Source organism: Channa argus, chromosome 14, assembly GCF_033026475.1.
Source record: "Channa argus isolate prfri chromosome 14, Channa argus male v1.0, whole genome shotgun sequence".
NCBI classification, from domain to species: Eukaryota; Metazoa; Chordata; class Actinopteri; order Anabantiformes; family Channidae; genus Channa; species Channa argus.
The window spans coordinates 14,743,540-14,766,528 of NC_090210.1; the positions used below are offsets into that span (position 1 = coordinate 14,743,540).

General features: G+C 37.3%; 1 protein-coding gene across 1 annotated transcript in view; it reads left to right on the forward strand.

Moving 5' to 3' along the window:
* Nucleotides 1–799: 799 nt before the first annotated feature.
* LOC137140762 (xenotropic and polytropic retrovirus receptor 1 homolog) overlaps nt 800–22,989 on the forward strand; it is a 34,947-nt gene continuing 12,757 nt past the window's right edge. The window contains exons 1-2 of the mRNA XM_067529361.1: nt 800–1,244; nt 14,293–14,344. Of these exons, the coding sequence (XP_067385462.1) occupies nt 1,176–1,244; nt 14,293–14,344 (121 nt within the window). The 5' untranslated portion in view covers nt 800–1,175. The remainder of the gene's footprint in view (nt 1,245–14,292; nt 14,345–22,989) is intronic.

Consider the following 22,989-nt stretch of genomic DNA (forward strand, 5'->3'; position numbering starts at 1 on the left):
GGCTGAAAAAAAGAGAAAACATTGATCATGAATGGGCTAATAAATCATTAGTGGTTCTACATGCCCACATATTTCTGTCTGATTACACCCCCCCCCCAACACACAAACACACACATACACATTTATAAGGACACTCATCTAGGTCATCTTCTCCCAGAGGTGGTTGGACACGTCACACGTGTGGCATTCAAGTGTCATAGAAACATGCAGATAACTCAGTGATTGCTCATTGAAAGCTATAAACAGTAATTAAGCGTGTTAGGACGGCCCATTCGTCATAATGAATATTATTAAAACATTTCAGGGAATGTAGCTAAATTTATTGAAAAGCATGAAGGTCAGAGATTCTTGTGAAAATATTATGAACCTGCTGCAGGAGTGTTTATGCTTATGCCAACAGTTTAACCACTTCAGTGCAGTCTTGATTTAAATATTTTAGGTGTTTCCTTTCTGAAGAGAAATTCAACAACACAAGACATACTTATTTTCGTTATAGCACAAAAAAATACTTTAAAGCATAGTAAATCAAAGAAACTTCTATAAGTATTGTATGAGTAACAGTGATATATGTGTAAAATGTAGCAATTCTTATCCATCTTTGCTCTCTGACCTATCATCATGTTAAAAAAGGACCGGTTTACCCATCCTGGCTAGAGCATGACTCCTCCTGAAGTCCACAATTTGTTGTTCCCATTGCTAACATGTGCAAGTGCGCTCTGGATTGGTTGATTTTGAGGTTGCCGACTGCACCTGAAGGCGGCGGGAGACAGGAGGTGGAGAGAGAGAGAGAGAGAGAGAGAGAGAGAGGGAGGGGGGAGGCGGAAAGATAGAAAGACCCAGCTAGCGCCGACACTGAGGCTGTTTACCACAACCTGAACGCTCTTTTGCGGCACATATAAAACCTAAATTTAAGCATTTTCATTTAGATAAGATGTGACTCCATCAGCACTTTTTCGTTTGTGTCTAAAGCGACAAAAGTATGTCCCGGTAGCTAGCTAGGTTAACGTAAAGACAAAAAGGGCATCTCTCCGTCTTTGACCGAGCACCCCGTTCGTAATCTTCGGATGAGAGTTTCTGAGTAAACGTTGTTGAAGCATCAGAGGGGAAAAACCTCCCTCTGCTCATCTGAACCTGAACAATAAAAGCAGGGGAGGGGAACGCGCCATACGGTCAAAATGAAATTCACAGAGCATCTCTCGGCTCACATCACCCCGGAGTGGCGAAAACAGTACATCCAGTATGAGGTAAGTTAGCTTCATGTTTAACCTGCTCTCTGGCAGCGTCTAGCTAGCTGCCCGGCTAAGCAGGCAGCGACTAACGGAGCCGACTGGATGTCTGTCCATCTTCATACTGGTTGTTTTTACTGGTCATAACCATTTGAACATTAGTAGGAGATGACTTCCTTGTTTTTCTCTCTTCCATTGTTGTAAAACAGGAAGAGAGGAACTGCTTTAATGCTAATTGTTTCGCCTGCTGACGTTAATCAAGCAACAGCAAATCCCCAGCGTTAGCTAGCAAAATAGCTCGTTCTGTTGCTTACTAACGTTACCTCTGTCACATCAGGCCGTAACATTATTGACCTGCTGTGTACACCGGTCAGTACACCGTGTGTATGTCCTCTTCATCTGCTTGGAATGTGTTTAGGGGACAAAAAGCATTTGGCAAGTTGATCTCTGCGCACGTTAACCCCTTAGTCTGTCCTCAAACGCTGAGCCAGCTCCCAGTTGTGCTGCTGGTGTTTTTAACATCCGCGTGGACCGGGTCACTCGGTGACAGAGGTGCTGATGGCTCAGTCTTGTAACCTTTGCTCCATTAATGCTGGTAAAGCTCACGCCTCAGCACTTACCTTTACAGTGCTTTAATTTATACACAGAGCTGACTCTGCTCAAAAATAAATGTCAAATTCGAGTTTGTATATTGGCATTGCAGTCCGTTGAATCTGGGCATGGTCATCTTAAAACATGGCCATGCCATCAGGGACTCTAACAACTCTAACATCATTATTGAAATCAGGCCTGTAACCCAGCTGATCTCTGTGTGGAATACCTAAACCGAACTAGAACTCGAAAGGAGACATGAGAACCCAAGGGTTGAGTTCAGACAGAAATGATGTTCAGATAGAAAAATCACGTTTGGGTTCAGGAAGGGTTCAGTCCCGCTGATGGCATGTATTCTAATGTATTCAACTGTTTGAGAGTTTCAAAGTTTGACTACAGTGTGATGTTCAGTGCAAACGTTACTTTCCTATTGTGCACACTCCATGATGTAATTTTTGCATTCTACCAATGTCCTTGAGCGACTACACCGATTATTCCTGTGCGACTCAAAACAATTAGCCCCACAGATTGCAACCCAGATTGTGTTGTATATTTTTATTGATCTCTGACTAGAGGGGGAATCACAGATATCAGCTCACAATATGATACTCTCATGATATTTTGCCTGCCGTTTTAATACAACACAATACAAGTGATTCTGCGACAACCGATATATAACAAAAAAATAATAAGTCTCAGGTGAGGTAATTTACTACATCCCACTGAAAACAAGCCATGATATATTGTGTATATTTGAGTTATCGACCATAGCCCAAATCTCAGTATTCCATCTTACTTTTTCTTTTCTGTTTCTGCTTCTTTTAATTGAGTTGTAAATACTAAAGAAAATAACTATTTATAAGCATTTAAAATTATTGAAGTGGTCAACACATTAGAACCACCTCTTCTTGATGCACTCCAGTATGACTCCACTACCCACTATGACCTCAATAATAAACAGAGAATAAAATGATCACCTTTCTGACAGTTTCAACTTAAAAGTTAAGAAATTATAACATTGTAAAAGTAGAATTATATATTTAAAACACAAATTTTAACTAAACAAATTAGCTCTACATGTTGCTCAGCCCTATGCTGAGTAGTAAACTTCTCTCCTTCAGTTTCTATTGAAACCAAGATGATCATAGACCCTTGTGTAGCTGTCAGACGATATTCGAATCAAACTGAGCCTTTCTCAACTTCACAGTATAGTGTAGCTGGTCCTTTTATATTAATATTTTATATTTGCATTTTTGTTTCTATTAGATAGGCGCTAGTGGGGAACAGGCAGATAAAATGAGGGTAGACATGGGATATGACATGCAGCAATGGTCTTTTGAATCAGTCAAGTTGCACAGGTTGCAGGGCTATAAAACCAGGTCTTGCTGACCCAGCATTCTGATGAAGGCCCTGTAACTGTAATGCTCTACTGGCCTGTTGAAACTCATCTCTAGTTGGACTATGAAATAATTTAAACTTTGAGATTGTGGTTATCAAGAAACACATTTAAATTACTTAATAATAAATGTTTTCACACTTTTATTGCCTTTGTACAATATTATGAATAAATCTAGATTTACCCTTAAGCTACCTTTACCAGCAGTATCTGCATTGTAGGGTTATGTTAGTTGCAGTATTCACATACGTCAGAGCCTGTGCTCTGCATAGCCACATAGTGGTGCAGCTCAGTGTGACTGCAGGGCATTCTTTCAGTCTGAGTCACTTGAATTTGCCACCATAACACAACCTGCAATGTTATGATATTACCACCATCTGGAGTTTTAAGTGTATTGGAAATTCCTATTAGTACTTATAGTTCAATATTTATTTATTGGTCCATTCACGCATTTGTCTGTTTTTCTAGTTAATGCAAACCTGACGCTTTCTGGATTAAAATCAAAAGTCATCAGTCATGTCCACTCAGCACCCCTCATGTTTTGTTTTACAACCCCAATTCCCAAAAAGTTGGGATGCTGAAAAATATGTGTTGCGGTCATCAAATTCAAAATGAGCTAATATTTTCCATTAAATGGTAAAATTTTTCAGTTTCAACATCTGATATGTTGTTTATGTTCTATTGTGAATAAAATTTAGGTTGATGATATTTGCAAATCATTGCATTCTGTTTTTATTTATGTTTTCAGAACTTTTTTGGTATTGGGGTTGTAGTTCTGTGTTCCTTTTAGCAATACAGGCACATTAAGATTTGAACCAACGGTTCCTTCCTGCTTATAAGGAGATTATAAACTATTGTTCTATAGTTTCAGTGCACCTGCTCAGTGTTATATCAGCCTACCACCTATTTTAGAAACCAGCTCCACTCCAGTTTAAATCAGCTTCAGAAATCCAAACAAGTGATCAGTTTTTGTGATTGCTAAACCAGACAGTTCCTGTCTGGTTAATTTATAAGCTTCTGATATACAGACTAGTCTGTAAGGTTTGAGAGTTGGAAATTCTCTTGCTAAATTTCTGTCTGTTATAATAATCATTTGTTTAATCCAAATGTCTGGTAGCATTAACAGTAACATTAAATTATTACTAAAGTAATAACCAGGCAGTAGCTTAGTATAACCAATGCCTGTAACTAATAAGGAGGCAAAGAATACAGCATGTCTCACACCAGCATGTACACATTGATTCTTATGGATAGTGTACTGTACACACACCCATAGACAAGCTTGTGCATGGTTGGTTGCATGTAGCAATTTCACCTCAAGGATACACACAGTGTGTTTAACTAAGAAACACTGAATATTAACATACTCTTAACTTTGTTTACTAGAAAACCTGACATGACACAGCAGAATTGTGAGTAATTTACAGTTGTCGGTCCAGTAGTTGAATATTTGTGTTCAGCAGTAAATTAGCTCAAATTACCACCTTTACTCAGTGCAACCTGAGACGGTATTGTTGCCTGGACAAACATTTTGAGGATCAGTGATGTGAAGCTGATAAGCCTAATATACTATGCCTTCTTAAGCAGGATATGTGTCATTACTTTTGTGCACTTCTGTATTGCTTATTTCCACAGCACTTTCACATGGAGTCAGTTTCTTCCTGCTCTTGCGATGTTAAGACAAAGACCAGATACAGCTTGTTGTTCCACCCAGCTGTAAATCTGGCTCTGGGCCCTGTTAGTTTTACTCCTGTGGAGATGTAGAAGCCATGCTGCAGAGCTCTGGAAAGCCATTTTGACCAGGGCTATTTCATGCATGTCATGTTTTCCAGTGGCAGCTGTGTTCGGGTCAGATGCTTAGCAGGACAGTTAAATAAAAAGACATTGCTCTGAACTGTTATGATGTGACATGCACTGACCCAAAGATCATCCGCCCCTGTGTTTTCATGCTGGCCTGGGCTGTTTTAAACATGCCATGATGTATTATAACTCCTGCTCATCAGGAGGTTTGATGTGCTAGTAGTTCCTTCCTAGTTTTAACTGCAAAATATTAGACATTTATCCAGAAAGGTACATTCAACTCAGCAACATTTTCCAGTAAAAATCTCCAATGGAAGCAGCTTTATTTAACCTGACAAATTCCCAGCATGGCTACCAGACAGGAACTATAAGAATACTTGTTGGATGGTGACTCACCAGACACATTCATGTGTTAAAAAAGATTTGTGGATGACTGGATGGCTGGAACACTCAGGCTCTGAAATACTTTTCATTTAAAGTTAAGATGTTAATATATTGGTTGGTTTTTAGCAGGACGGAGATAACTTGCAGAGAGATATGAAAACGACTGACCTTATTCGAAAAAAGAAGGGCAAGTTTAGAAAGAAGCCATATTGCTAGAAAATGTTGAAGGATTGAGAATGGCTTCCAACAACTATCTTACTGTGAATTAAGATTCTTCTTCAAACAAATTACAGTTTATAAAATGTGAAAAAAGAAATAAAATAGAGACCATTTTCAGAGGGACTAAAGTGACATCTCTGTGTTTTTGCTGAGTGAAAGTTGAAAACCAAAGGATACATAATTTTGTTGAATATGTCACATCAACTTCAGCAGCAACATGGTAATGCCTGAAAATATTTGATCGTGGTGCTTAAAAAGTAACACATATTATTTTAATTATTAAAAACGAGTAGTTGGAGATTACATTTCTTTAGAATGACTAAGTGTTTACTAAGGCAATTCCAGAAGGGAATTAGTGGTTTGATGGAGCTTTGAAATGTCAGTATTCAACTCCTGGAACAGTGGCAGTACTGCTGTGGTAGTGTAGTGTAGTGTAGTGTAGTGTAGTGTAGTACCAAACACTGTGCCAATACAATTTTTTTTGCAGAGACTGGACATGCATGGAGATGCTGGGAGAAAAGAAATCCCACTTAATCTTGTCATAACAACGTTTTCTTTTTAACTACTAGAAACGTTACCAGTATGTTTTCACACTAATAGAATGCAGTAATATCGCTCAAAAGAAGTGTGAAAGACGAGAAACACAAGCTATGGTCAGATAGTAACTCAAGTTTTAAATAAACCCCTGGCGTATCCAAACTTATTATAAAGAGGGTTTGAAGGCTGGTGGTAAAAATAATAATGGCCCTGCTGGCCTTTGGCCTGCTAGATTTGTTTCTTTTTATTTTTTGTAGGTGCTTAAGCACATTTTGGTTTTGGTTTGAGTTAATATGGATTACTGCCTTTTTAGAACAGATTGGCTGTCTTTTGCAGTGTTGGACGTATGCCTCCATGTCTTCAGTGTAATTTTGGTGGTTCAATTTCTATTTGTTGGCCAAGTCAGGTACAAAATAGTAATTTTTAAATTGGGATCATTTGATCTAGAAAAAAAGGAAGCATTCATTCTCCACATATGGTGCTTTCCAGTTGTTCATCTTTTGTTCAGAAGGTATTAGAGTTTGACAGTAGGCCTTTTTTTAAACATCAATAAAAATCAAACCACCAAATACTTAACAATGTTCTTTGTTAGCCATAACTTTTTAATGTTCTTTTTTAGGGCTGCTTGATTATTGTTTAAAAATCGATACTGCTATTAAATACAAAACAATTTTCAAATTGCAAAAATTGTGATTATAATTTTTTTAATAGCTTCTGTCCACAAGAAGTAAGAGGTGTTGAAGAAAGTTAAGGACACAAACAATTTTAACTACAGTGCTACTAACTGTAGTAAAAGTGGCGTTGGCAGAAGCAAATTTGCCTGTGGAGGGAGAGAGAGAGAGAGAGAGAGAGCGCTCAGTTGATAAGGGAGTCGTCCACAGAGCACAGGGTGAGTGGGTCGATCCCCGGCCCCGGCTATATGTTGAAGTGTCTCTGGGCAAGACACTGAACCCCTAACCGCCTATTCCTATCCCCAGCCTGACAGTGCCGGTCAAAGCCCGGTAGAAATTGGGGAGTGGTTGCGTCAGGAAGGGTATCCAGTGTTGGGGAAATAAATAAATAAGTAAGAAGTTTAGTTGTAAGAAGTAAGTTGCTTATTTTTTAACATTAGGATGTGTTGGAAATCCCAAACCACAGTGGTTGTAGTTCATGGGAAGTTACTTTGCTGATGATAGCTGTTTTCATCTGGGGAAAAATATGAGTGAAGCAACAATACTGTTATTTTGCTCGCATTACACTCCTAGTCTGGAGATATTTAAAGACTTCTAAAAACAACATTGACATACTTAATTCCAATTTTCTACATATTTCTTCAGTCATTTTTCAAATTATACTGTGGATAGTGATTTTTAAAAAAATGAATATGAGCATTATTTATTGTTACAGTGCATGTGAATTTCTTCTAGAGGAATCAAATTTGTATACAATGTACAGTTTACCTATTTTTAAAACTTTGCAGTGATCAAATCAAGAGGCATCCAAAAAACGTATTGTTGTGTTCAACCTCTTTTAAGCATGTAAAGTCAAGACTACATTTACTACTATGATGTTGCCTACAAAAGGGGGGCAGCTCAGATGGTAGCGTGGCCTCCGATTAACCAAAGGGTTGGCAGTTAACTCCCTTACTCTCCCAAATGTTGAAGCGTCCCTTGGCAAGACAATGAACTTCCCCAAACGTCGAATCCCAGTTGTGCTGTCTTCAGTATATATGAATGCTAGTCCTAAGCCCAGTAGAAATTGGAAGTGTTTTATCAGGAGGGGCATCTGGCATACAAACATTGCCTACAAAGGACAGAGATACTGATAGATATCTACAGTAAAGAGTGCCAGGACTTAAAATAAAGGTGAAATGATGGCAGTGAATCTGACATTTCCAAAGGCCCATTTTGTTAAATGGGCAGTTTGACCGCAGACCTCGGCAAATTCCGATTAATAAAAATGTAGACACATAGTTTAGTGGTCGTTCTCAGTTTTTACAGAGTGATAACATTAAATTATAAAGACTATCTGTGGGACAGCATGGCCAAATGTTTGATATGGCCTTATTAATATGACATAGCATTTTCACAAGAAGCTGAACATTTGAACATACAGCATATCTTCTGGATGTAGGCTGGAGAGAACCAGAGTGTGAAGTAGTCCAGTTGTTGATCTTTGGTAATGCAGCCTTTAGCAGTATATAGTCATGGACAGCTGCTGATTCTACTAGTGTTGTAATCTGATTTGAATGGAAAGTAATGATTAAAGCACAGTGGAGGAGGTCGAGTGGAAAAGAGGGGGGAAGAGAGAGCAAAGAGGAATGAGCAGTGTCAGACTCTCAAAGGTCAGTGTAGACAGAAAGATGTGACTTGTCTGTAGATGGAATTTGAAAGAAACTGAAGACAGAAGAGATGGATTAAAAGAGAAAAAACAGAGAATCTGACATTTCCAAAGGCTTTATTCTCATAATCTCCTCACAGCCTCTTAGTTAAACTTATATCTGGAATCAAAGGAAATATTAATTATGAAATATATCTGGGAAATGACTGAGAAAGAGAGCAAAGAAAATAAATGGGTAAAAAAATGGAGTGAGGTGAAACTGGGTGCTGATGACGTTTGATAACACCTGACTCGTATTAGAGGGAATCACATTGTTGTACACACTCTCTCTGCAAGTCTTTTGAGTTCCCATGGCTTAACGCCTTAATTAGACATACCATATCAGTACTTGTTGGCTCTGTTCTCCTTGTCAACTCCTACCGTAGTGGGGAATTTCATCCAGATTCCCTTCTACTGATCCCAGCAAATACAGTATGTAAAATGTTAGTAGAAATTGTTTCATAGACAAGTAGCATTAATTTAGTAAGACTTTCCATTTTGCAAACGTCATCTCTTTGGGCTGATTGATGATGATTGAAGGAGCTGTCTGTTGTTAAACTGGTATCCCAACATGGGGAATATGTTATAACCCCATTACAGTTGCTTATTATGGCCTGAAATAGTATGTTAAATGTAAAAGCTAATCAAATAAAGTTCTGTGTTTTTTCAGTTAATCACAGTTTTGTTTTTCCCGTTAAAATAAATAGTACATGGGCAGTTCAGGGTATTCCCTATCTTTTGCTCCTTATCATCTTGGATTGGCTCCAGTTCCTCAAAGGCCCTGTACATGTTAAAATAATCCAATTATATTATCTAGTTTACAGGCTTATGTAGAGAGTACTATAATATTACAGTTTACACAAACCTTGCTTTTAATTAACTTATTTAAAACTAAGATATCAGAGCTTAAATATAGAGGTTAATGAGATGTTAATCATTGTGTTGATTGACTTCTAGCAGCACTGTGAAGTAACCTGCAGGTGTCTGTGGTGGGCAAAGCTGGATGACACAGGGTGAATAAAGAAGCATGGCCGGGGGTTCAAGCCCAGCGCCTCTATAGATAGCCTGGATGTCTCTGTACATCTGTACATTTTTTGGATCAATGAAATTTTTTTTATTGAGATAAACTGTTTGTATTAAACTATTAAACTTCCTAAATTTACAGTTATCCAGCCAAATGGCAACACAGGTTCAGTACATGCACATGCATTTTCCTGACAGTTTCTGTCAGCAAAAGATTGAAAACATTTATTTTTACGTAGAAGAACATAATGAGCTATCGAATGCTCCTGCAGTTTAAAAAACTACTCTGTTAGATTGTAATACTGAGTGAAGCCACTGGTTTAGCTTTCAGTTTGTGCTATTTGTGTGTCAGAAAGTGTGACATCACTATCATGCACCCATCTTCCAAAAACCTCAGTTGTCAGGATTGTGGGGGGCACTCCTCTTCTATAATGCCCTTGTAGATGTGACATTAAAAAAAAACGGCTTTCTGAAAAGACAAAATGAAAGCAAAACATAGACGTAGGTTTCTACAGGACACAAATGTAAGCATAATCCAGTTATGACTCATATCATCCTTTTGACAGTTTGGTGTCACGATATAAATTGGTTGTCTCTTTAAGTGGAGGATGGGGGAAAGAGGGAAAAGAGTATAGAGTATATAAGAGATTACCGAAGGGAGCAAAATAGAAAATAGATTGGGGTGATCAAGTAATAAGTAAAATGGACAAAGGGAAGAAAAGAAAAGTAGGACCTTTTCAGGGGAGATTGAGGAAAATGTTCAAGGTGATAAAGTAAACAACGAAGGCACCATAGACACATGGTCAATTCAGGAGATTTGTGGCTAGCCATAGTGGTGCAACAGTCTGTCTGTGGTGATAGCCACAAGTTGTCTGTCTACACAAAGAAAGAAGCATGTGTAAGAAGGAGGGAATGTGCCCTTGACTGAATTACAAGGCCAACAAGAAGCAATGAGAGATAAGGACAGAGTGAAGGGGGAAAGGACAGAAGTAGGGTAATCTGTGAGGATAAGTAGAGCTGCCCTCCTTCCTGTAGAGCTGTGTGTGTTTTGTTTTGGAAACTTGTGCCTTAGCACATGCTGAGACAGCCTAGTGTCCTCGCACATATACACACATTCACACAGGTTCTATGGACCCGAGGAGAAGTGTGGGAAAACATGCTGTTTTCCAGCGATTATTGTGTTACTGTGTTGCTGAGGTTAGCATAACATCTGTGTGGTGAAAAAAGCACTGTGCCTCTATAAATTAACATCATATTTAAAGAGACGGTGTCCTATCTGGCCTTGTGTTGCTTAGACATAAGGGCCAATACAGAGAGCTATTATTTATTACTTGTAGACCTGGCTTAAAGGTCACTGGGCCTTTTTAAAAAAACAAACAAACAAAAAAAAACTGATCTCCATAGAGATTACAATACTAGATTAAAGTACATATCTGATACTGAAAAGGAGATATAATGAGCCTGTACTCCCTTTTCTTGGGAATATGTCTAGGATCTCTACCAACATCAGAAACATATGAGAAATTATAATTAATTCAGAGAACACGCCACACGCCTCCACATTATGTCCGTGCTGACATTTATTTACATTTTATACAATGCATGTGAAGTACCTCTGTACAGGATGTCTGTGGTGACTAGTTGCTCTGTAATCATAAAGCCACTTTCGGAAGAGTTTAACAGACTCCATGATGCAGAATAAAAAGGTTTTTGAATATGACATCACTTTCACCTGCATCTGTGTTAAGCACCAGGCCTGAAGTTGTGATCTATGTCGGTTTTAAGTGGGTATCATTTTATGTACCAAATACAATTAGAAATGTATCTCATTTATACTGTATTTTAAAGCCAGTTTAGACATGCAGGTGCTTGTTGATGGAGGAAAGTAAACTTATAGGTAGCTTTAATAAGTAGTTTTCCAAAGACAGCAGTAACTAATTAAAAAAAGTTATTACTTTTCCATTTACACAGTAAACTTTTAGTGACTACATACTAAATGTAGAGATGTCCTGAGCCAATTCACAGGATCCAGGTTAGGGGGTGTAAAGATGAATTTAATTGATATAAGAATCAGCAATATGGCTGCATCTGTTGAAAACTATAGATTCAAACCAAATACAAAAAAAAAAGTCTAAAATCAATACAGCTGTCAAAAACTAATCTTTTTCATGTTTCTTTCTCCAGTCTGTCTCTGTGTGTGAGACACACCTCCAGCCAGCATTCAATCAAAAAGGATTACAGATACCAAGTACTAATAGATGGCCCTGAGATAGAGATAGACGTGACCCTACACAGATGGGTTGTTTCAGATAATGGATGGATAGAAGTACTAATAAAGTCTTAACTGTATTCAAATACACATGTTAACTATTATGATAAAACCAAAGAAAGCATCTTTTGACTGAGAACAAATGTATCCACACAGCATGTCAAGCAGCCATGAGCTTCTTTTTGTAGTTGAGCCAACTGATGCAATTACCAGCAATTAGCCACAGCTGGTACATTTGTCGGTGAAACTCAAGTGAAATGAACAGCAGCATAAATCTTTCATCTCTCAACTCCACACATGTTCTTAAGACATGGTCAATAATAGAGGTTTTACCAAACTCCAATTTTCATATACAAATAATTCATAGTTTAGCGCTTTATGGTTCTTACGGACATTGAAAGAGATATTTCCAGTGTTGCATTGAAAGAATACACTATTAATAGCCTAGTCTGTAAATTATACATTGATTCCCATTTATATAATTGCCTGTCTGACTTGCTGTCAGTTTCCTGCACAGCATGTTAGGAAATGTGGGTTGAACATGGGTCCCTTGTGGGGAAAGAGGTACTGGTAAGAAACAGGAGGTCAGAGTAGGGTTTTGTGTTTGTTCTGTAGTAACATGGGTATGAAAAGAAGCAGTTTTTCCTCTTGTTGAAGTCGCTGTTGGGAATCTGGGCCTGAAATGAATGGGGCTTACAGTGGTAGACTTTATTCCTTACAGTGTATATGAAAACTCAATCTTCTCCATGAAAAATCAATAACACACAGTACACAGCCGCTTTGTCATGGGAGAATCAGAACAACTTTACCAGTCAGTTGCCTGTTATGATTTATCTTAATGAATTTGCAACTCCAAACAGGCTTCCTGCAGGTTGGGAACCTGGGGAAACAGTTAATTTAGATGCACTGTGTGGTTCCAGAAGATGACCTTGACATGCTTTCCTGTGTGCTGTAGAAGCCAGCATGTCCTGCTCTGGCGCTCTTTGTCTGACTGGCTGCTGGGCTGGCACACAGTGAGCCCATTGTGGTCTTGTGCTCCACTGACTGACTGACCACTCTACTATCTAACCCTTGAGCGAGAGCGAATGAAAGAAGGCAACTGTCCTGCTGTCCTGCTAGCACTTACTGACACAGAATGACTTTGGTCTACTCGTCCTCTCCGCAGCAGAGTCAAGCTGCAGCATACACTGCAGATTTAGAGTACTAACTGAGAACATAAAGAGGACAGAGTGGCTGCATCAACACCACTGCATTATTAGTATAACTGTTTGGAGCAGCCATTACTGTGTGTGATAAGGAGTTTAGTGTTGGTAATACATTTATTTAGTAATACAAAAAAATTAAATAAAAATAATATTCACCCCCCGTTTCCCCCCAAAAAAGTTGTGCCACTCTTTAAACAACTAACAAAGTGGCAAAGGTTTGCAAATAATTTAAAACAAACCATTTGAAGCGTCCTTGACTTCTTCTAAAATATACTGATGCCCTTGTAAGAGCAATTTAATATTTGGGTGTGTTTTCATTATCCCCAAAACTGACACAGACCAGAAAAGGTGTGTTGCCTTATAAACATTTTCTGGGTGTAAACACTAAAGCTTTAAGTATTGGGTTTGAGTTAAACACTACAATGTGTTTTTAATACAACCCCAATTCCAAAGAAGTTGGGAAGATGTGTAAAATGTAAATAAAAACAGAATGCAATGATTTGCAAATCTCATCAACCCATATTAGATTCACAATAGAACATTAGTTTCTCTGTATGTAGATTATTTATTTATTTTTCCATTCATGATAACAGAATGCAATAATTTGCAATTTTCAACGCATATTTTATTCACATAACATAAACAACATATATGTTATAACTGAGACATTTTACCATTTCATGAAAAATATTAGCTAATTTTGAACTTGATCCCAACAACATATCTCAAAAGTTGGAACAGGGCGATGTTTACCATTGTGTAGCATCCCCTCTTCTTTTAACAACTCTCTATAAACATCTGGGAAATTCGTCCCTTGAAAAGTCATGGATTGCTGTTAAGGTTACTGCTGGTGCTTTAACAACCTCAGGTGCCATTACAGCTAATTGAGAAGATAGAGTATGATAATAGATTTAAAGCTTGACAGTCCATTATTTCTAATTGCATGGAATTGTATGAGATCTATAAACATGTTAGGGTTATTTGACCACAATTATTTGGATGGTGCAATTTACTTTGGGTTCATATGCCTCATCTCAACTCTTGAATTGAAGCTGACATTTCACAGTTTCTTCTTAAATCCACTGTGGTGGTACACAAGGCCAAAATGATTAAAATATGTCACTGTATGCACCCGCCTGTATATACTATGCATTAAGATTAATGATAAACAAAAATGACAAAGAATAACATTTGCCTTTTTAACTGGGAGTGTTTATGTATATTTTAGAAGATTGAATAATAAATGTAACAGTTTAATTATTAATTCATTTCTCTCTCTTGCAGGCTTTCAAAGAGATGCTGTATGCTGCTCAGGACCAGGCCCCATCCATAGAAGGTATTTCAGATGTACAGTACATGTACATACACAGTCATGTCTCCATATACTTGTGAGGACACTCTAACACCTAACCCTAACACTTGCATTGCCTAGCATCTCACCCTAAGTCTAATAGCTAGTATTAAATCTCAAAAAACACTTTGAAGTTGTGCTTACCATCAAGTATGTCCTCACAACACCAAAGTAATCTCACGAGAAAGGTATCGCAACAAGATTTGTCAACACCAAAAATTTAGGCATGTGAGCACGTAGTACATGCAGTAGGTGTGTGTGTATGTGTGTGTCTTTTCTTTCATGTTTTTTAATTATTTTTATGTGGAGCTACACCCTCCTGCGTTATTGTAATTATCTAATTGCAGAAAGTGTCTTTGTGAAGGAATATTCTAACGAGTGACAGCATGACCAAAATTTTAGGCTTCAGAGTCTTAAAGTGTAAGCTATTTATCTGAGTTTATAGTTAATCATATAATCACAGACCTTTTTGTGCCACTGTGCTGCATACTGTGATACACAACAGCGTGACAAGCATACAATATGTTGATTTCTTCAATGTCATCTTATTTTAAGTAAACAGAGTTTTATCATTTAAACAGTGTGTCACTCACATTTAATGGTCCCCATGTACCATTAATGTAAAATCAATCTTTTTATTAGAGCATCACAGAAGACCAATCAAACATTCAAAGTCCAATCAACATGTTGCTCGTAGAACCTTACATACATACTGCAGTGTAACTGGCTTCAGTTGTTGAGCTGCTGTCTGCCCACCTATCAGCTGTGTTTTACAGTACTTGGACAGTAGATTATACAGCATTCAAAATGTTTTGCTGCACTGTGAAAAATTTCAATGATAATTTTATATTATTTAATAACTTACCATGTAAATAGAGCTGTGTGTCCCCATCCGATTAACCTATTTGTCTCTGCTTTCAAAACCACCATGGTTAGAATGTAGCTAGGTGTTTTTTTTGTTTTTTTTTTGTGTGTGTGTGTTTAATTCTGTGTTTGGTTTACAACATATGTTAACAGGGAGTCTGTTTTCTAAACAGTAACATTTTTGGCTTATCAGTTAATAGAAGATTCTCCTAAAAGGTTTGAGGATCATCTAGGTGTTTTGATGGCAGAACTAAGATGAGCCTTAATGTCCTTCTGGGTTAGTAATTTTAACCTCACCACTTAGCCACAATGGCCTTTTTACCCTCTCTCATTTAGATGAATAACAGTGGAACCATGAAAACTGACCTTCATTGAGGTGATGCTGCAGGTCCTTGGATGTTGTCCTTGGATCCTTTGTGATTTCCTGGAGGAGTTGTCTCCATGCTCTTGGACTAATTTTAATAAAAGTTTGAGCACTTCTGGGAAGTTTTCGCTATTTGGCGCTACTGACTGGGTTTTCATGCACTTAAGTAATCAGGTTACTCAAGGAAAAATGCTTTCATGGGTAATCCGGAAACAGAGTTTACATGCACTTAAGAAACCTGGTTACTGGAAATCTGCTTATACACACAGCAGACAAGTAATCTGATTTCTCCTCTACGTCTGACTTTTTATTATAAGGTTGTATTATGGTTTTTAACTGTACAGTGATAGAAAATGCTGCTTCCTGAATTAATCTAATTAATTAATAACTTTTAGCTGTGTTCATGTTGCTGCAGAGTGTCTGCTGCAGAGGGAGACAGGAAAAAGTGAGAGGAAAGAGACACACTGCTTGTTAACCACATGAACTATCTAAATAACACAACCTCTGTGACTCGACTTACTTGGACTTCTACGAGGCACTTTCTGTCAGTTCAGTTTTTACTTGAAAACAAACTGGCAGTCCTAGTTATGAGCTTTTTCTTATTCAGTCATTCACTCAGCTTGCTTGTTCTGACACATACATGGCAGAGCGTGTTCTCTGTCAGAAATGGACCTAAGGAAATCAGGTTTCCGTAATCCCTTATTTCGATTTCGGAAACCGGCTTTCCTGTTTACATGACCGTTAGGACATCTGCTTTCCTGAGAAAGCTGACTGTAACCTGAAAACTTAAGCGCATGTAAATAAACTGATTGTCTGTCAAGGGGGTACGAAATTGTGATACTGATATTACTAGATTATACTTATTGATGCGTCTGTAAATATCTCTGTTGCAACTGTTAAAGTGGAGCTAATTTAAACTTTATATACTGATGGATGATTAATCCATAATCACAAAAATCCATAAATGATTAATCATAATTTATTAGCTAGATTTGCATATTTTATTAAGACTGCATCTGAAAAGTACCTACTAAAGCTGTCAAATAAATAGTAAATAGTAGGTGGTACAATATCTCCCCCTAAATTGGAGTATTACAGCTACTTCAAAATATGTAGTTAAGTGTAGTACTTGAGAAAATTTACTTTGTTCCACCACCGCAAAACAAAATATTTTGAATATGATGTTTGAATAGAAGCTAAATCATTTAGGAGTGAGAAATTCACACCTCTGAATACTGAATATTTTCCCCACAGGCCTTGTGGCTATTATTTGGCTGGTATCATTTAAAACGCACGTTTTCTGTTTGGTCAAATAGTCTTTGTTTTATGTTAGATTTCGATCGAACACCTGAAGCAGTTTAGGATGACACACACACACACACACACACACACACACACACACACACACACACACACACACACACACACACACACACACACACACAGGAAGCGAAGAAATCAAGAGGTGGTTTGAGGTTTTTTTTTCACATTAAATTCTGATATCGACTGTACTAACTCTTTCTTCAGTTGGAACAAGGAGTCATATGTCATAGTCATATGTATAATTGTATTCACTATAAATTATTGGTTGAAGTTGGATTGAGGAGTGATAAGTAAATTCAAGATGCACACATACTGGCCATTCCCACTTAGTTTCCACGAGTGACATTCAATTTTTATGACAAAATAATCATAAATAACAGCTGTAGAAATTGGTGTCTTACTGTATATTCACTCTATGTAGGTAGGCGTTTGATTGTTCATCATTTTCCTCAGAGGAATGTGTAAACATCAATCAGCATAATATTTCTTAAGATCTATTTATATGTATCTGATGTTTTGGTTTTCTAACAGTCTGTGCACACATTGCTGTCATTAGATTATACACTTTACAATGAAGACTTCATAGCAAATTACAATCATTGTTTGCTTAAACCTGTGTTTTGGCAGATAATGTGTGTTCTCTTAGCTTTGGTTGCTTATGTCACACTAAAGTAGAGTAGACTCCTATAAAAGCTTGAAATGGAGGTTGCATTAAAGCACATTTTGTGGTGGAAATCAACTTTTAAAAGAAATGTCGATGAGAACGTTTGCAGTTGTAAAACAGTCAGATGCAAGTTAGGAATATCAGCTTTTAGTATTTGACACATCTTGATATCATCATCCACATAGAAGATAGAACCTTTTGTAACAGATTACCGTACTTCTCTTTCTTCCAAAAGTAATATGACTGACAGTTTTTCTTGTTACCCAGGTCAGTCTGGTGAGATTGTTTTTTCCAAAAAAAAAAAAAAAAAAACTAGTTCTAAGTGAGCACAGTTGGATTTAGCCTTGAGAAGGTTGTTCAGTTTTTTGTTTTTTTTATAAAAAGGGATCAAAATGGAAACCAGTAAGCTGTGTATAGGAAAAGGCAAGACATTTTATATCTTAGAAAAGAGAAATACAGGTCAGAGGCTTTGCACAAAAATTGGGCATAGCCATAACAAAAGCAACATACAGTGGAAAGAACAGATTAGCAAAGGAAAACAACAGCTTCTGACAGAAGCATTGTGAGAGCTGTGAAAATCCCAAAACAACAGTCAACATCAGCAACAACCTCCACAGAGCAGAGGTAATGGCATCACAATCCACCATTTGAAGAAAACTTTGCGCAAGAGGTAAAGCTCTGACCAGCCTCACAGAATTTTACAGACTCCTGTGAACCCTAACAACTATAGAAGGTTATAGCATTTAAATTTGGTACACACCTTAATGTCCCGTCAGAACAAACAGCAAATTTTCATCCATTGCAATCTTAGGGTCAAAATTTCAGTTTATCCAGGACTTTGATCAAATCAATGCAACAGTAGACTCTGTTATGCTTTGTGTTCATTGTTATTTAATAAATGGTAGTATGCTAACATGATTTAAGTGAGGGGGGTTAATATTATACCTACTAAACATGAGCATGTCAGCATTCTAAGCATGATCGTTTCACAGAACCGCTTTTGGTTGATAGAGATGTGTTGTTTCATGGAGTAATAAAAAATTACACGTCTGTGCATTTTAATCATGTTATTATGTTCTAGTGAATGATAAGCAACATTGTAGGTAGACTTCCTTATCTTACTAATAGACAGCCTGGTTGTGTGACACATTTCTATATATTGTTCTGTGTTCTTCTATATTGAAGTCTGCTCTCGCATGTTGTTGATTTCTATGGTGGTGTGATTCACAAGATGTTCCATTCTCTTTTTCTGACTAACGATTACAACCACCTTATTATATTTTTGGTTCATTTTTCCCTTTATTGCATTTTATTTTAAGAATGTTTCTGTGACTTGTCTCTGACTGAGAGGTCCAAGTGGAATTTTCTTTTATGTCAACAGTAGGTTAACACTGTCCTGCTGTCCACAGGAAATGAACTTCCCCTTCACTACTCGTGTGTTGGGGTATCTGGCACAGTGAATTGCTCAATTAGCACCGCAGTTGGAAGACACTTGAGGTCCCTTCTGGAGCCATCAAGCAATGAAGTATAGAGAAAGAAATATAGAGAAAAACCTTTTAGCAACCGGAGTCAATTTCTTCCAACACACATTTCAATTCAATTCATAAGATTTGCAAACTGCACAAAATCTCCCTAGTTACACTTGGTTTTGAGTATAATTAGTATAAAATAAATAGGCCAATTTAAGAGACCAAGGAATTGGAGCAACACAAATAGATTTTACACATGTTAAGTATTGGAAAGGCTTGTTATTGTACATCAGTACCCTCATCATTCTACTTATCCATGCCATCTTGTACTGTGGCCTGCCTATTGATGTGTTTTCCCCCTTTGCTCTCTTTTATTGCTGCTTATCTCACTCAGTCTTTCTTCTAATTCCCCATGTGACCAACTTTAGCTGGAAACTTGTTAAACTGAAGTCTAATCATTAGCTGACTCAGTTATTGATAGCAACACAAAACACTGACTCACCAAAAAAAAAAACTTAAAATGCCTACATTTTAATACAGAGATTCAAATGTAAACCATGCTGTTAATTAAGGGCAATTGTGGCGCAGGAGGTAGAGTGGTCATCCCACCAAATGAACCAATCCCACAGTTGGTTCCATGCATAGCAGCTCCCTTATCAGTAGTTGAGTGTGTGTATGTGTGAGAATGAAAAGCAGTGTAAAGCGATTTGAGTACCAAAGTCTGGTATAAAGTCTGGGAAATAAGCACAGTCATATGGCAAACTGTAAGTTTAGGATTTCCAGGGGGCATCTGGTAGGGTAAGTGGTTGAGACACGTATCATCTAAACTTGGTAACCATGGTTTTATTTCTTGTTGGATATTTTTTTTTCTCCCAGCCCCAGAATCCTGTCTATATATGATGTGCATAAAAAATTAAATGCATTATAAAGTCCAATGGATATCCACGGAGTCGTCAAAGACACACGATTTTGCATTTATTTGACTGACAGAATTAGGAATGAATTTATGACTTGTCATAACTGAAATTTATTATATCTGCCTTTACACTTTAGAAATCCATTTTCAGATATCTGTAATTGAATTTAGACCAGTGATAGCTTGGGTCAGCCCTCAAAAAAATTGATTTGTACCAATTTTCGTAATCTTTGACATTATGACTAGTCAATATTTAGATTTTGCACAGGCAAAATGGAATTGTTTAAGAAACTAATCTTTACTTGGTAATTTTGAGCAAGTTAATGAGTCATTCTTACTAAGCCAAATGTAATTACAGAAATCTTAAAATACAGTTTTGATTAGTCACAAATATATTGCAGAAATCTGTAGTAGGAACTATTTTTGGTCTAATTGATGCTAAAATTGTGTAGTAATGCCAGTTACATCATTTTGAATATGTAAAAAGAATTTGTGAGTCAAAAGTAACTATTTATATCTTAAATTTGTCAAATTTACTCATCAGCATGCAAATGTAGATATCTTGAATGACAATTTTGAGTTAAATAATCTTTTTTTTTTTTTTCGATTTATCGGTAATGTAATGTCAAACTAAGACCTAATAAATGTTTAAAACGGCTTTCTATAGATTTGGGCTACTCAACTAAGTAAAATGATAAAACAGACACCGCAATCTTTTTTTTAGACAGTTTTTTTTTTTGCTAATACCATATTCTATGTACTGTAGACACATAGTACTCTGGGGTATTGTCAGAGACAAAATGCTAAAGATAGTAAGTTAACCCTGGCTTTCTATTAACCTCTCATTGAAGACTCTGACATTCCTTGTTGTCACAATTTGGCCTAAGTCTGCAGCTGTGTTCTCTGCACTGCAAAAAACAAAATTAATCAGAACTAAATCACATCTATAACTGAACATTTCTGTAGGGGCTGCAGTTGGGAAATTACTTTTAAAAACTCCCCATAGTTACTTGATTTTCCAAAAACAATTATCAAATGACAATGTGACAATATCTTGAAGTATATACTTGAAGGAAAAGGAAAATGCTGGTAATGGCAATACTGGGAAAAAGTTGAAAATACATAATTACATGATGCTCTGTGCAGCACATACTGTATGATGCGGTTAGGTGAATAAAGAAATTTTCAACACAAATGTAAACCTGGTCAAAAACTGTAAAACCCGCCTTTTACTTTTTAAATAACATAATGTCGTTGTCTAACTACAGTTTAAGTGCCTTTGAGCAAGACACTGCGCCCTGAAGGTAAAATAAACCTCTGCATTGGTTGGTTTCCAACTGTAAATACGTGAAGCTGTGTGGGAGTAAAAGAGGGTGTTGCTGAAAACAAGCTAAAAACATCAATTGTCAGATAGAAAGTATAGCCTATTACTGAGAGACAGACATGTCATCATGATAATAATCATGATGACATGAGCTGAGACACAGAGAGAAAAGAGCAGAATAAGGCCAAAAGGGGATAATGAGATTACTGTAGTCTGACTGTGGTGGCTGTTTGTGAGAGAGGTGGAGAGAGAGTGAGAGGTGGAGGGAGTGGTTGGGACGCTCCAATTTAGTTAATTTGGTGTCTTGTCTAAAAGCAGCCAGTCTGAAACACACTGAATCACAGACTCTGCAGAGTCTGACTCAAAACCACCTGCTCCCTCAGTTGTTGTTTGGTCAGTGACGTGACAGTGGGTACAAGTTAGTCGTTTTACACACAGTATCTCCATGTCCACAATTTAATTAAAGTTACCCAGAATCTGTACCAGCATAAGTTCTTAAATAGTTGAGATCAAAAATAATAACAATTACACAATACAATACTTTGGGCTCTGGCACTTCAGTAATAATGGTCAGCAAATATTCAGTGAATCTGCTTGTTGCAGACATATAGATATAACATGCTGCGTTGTTTTTAAATCAGTCCACTTTATATAAGATTAAAACTGCGAATCACACAAAGTAGCCAGTAGCAGTATAAAAAAAGTTGCTTTCCGCTACTGTTTTAGTCACTCATCTCTACACACAAATAACTAAGAAAAAAACGCCTGAAGTTTTCAAAAAGCAGTCTTGTTTCACAATAGATTTAAAATATGTAAACCATGTTTCTGCCAGCCACATCAGCTTAATAAAGCTGCTAGAAAGGCAACCATGACTTAAATAAACACCTTTTACTACTGAGGTATGCAGAAGAGAATCTCGGGACTCAACACATTGAACTTTGAAGCAGAAGAAGACCACAGTGGGTGCCACTACTATCAGTTAAGAACAGAAAGCTAAATCTACTATTTGCAAGGACCTGTTGAAATTGAAAAATGCAAGATTGGAAGAACATTGACTTGACTGATAAGTCTTGTGCTATGCTACAGCCCAAAGCACAATGCTACAGCCCATCTGAAAAATGTTGCTGACCATGTCAATCTCTTTATGAGCACAGGGTACCCATCTTCGGATGGCTACTTCCAGCAGGATAACACTCCATGTCCCAAAGCTAAAATCTTCTCAAACTGGTTTATTGAGCAGATCTTAATCCAGTAGAGCACCTTTTGGGATGTTGTAAAATAGGAGATTTACATTAAAAATGTATAGCTGACAAATCTGCAACAACTGCATGAGACTATCATGTCAATGTGGAGAGAAATCTCTAAGGAATGTTTCCAGCATCTTGTTGAATCTATGCAAAAAAGAATGAAGGCAGTTCTAAAGGCAAAAGAGGCTCCAACTTAATATTAGCAAGATGTAAGTGTATATTCAGTAATAACAATATGACAAATTTTTATCATGCACAGAAATTATAGGACATAAAATATTTGATGTGATATAGCAAAGCCCTAGTTGGAACAGATACTTCCTCAGCTAATACAAAGTGAGTGAGACCATCTTGCATGCATCTTGAAAAAATGTATCACGCCAGCAAGACAAGACAACAGCCCATTGCCCTCCCCAGCTGTGCAGTGCTGGTCCAAGACCGGTAGAAATTGGGGATGGT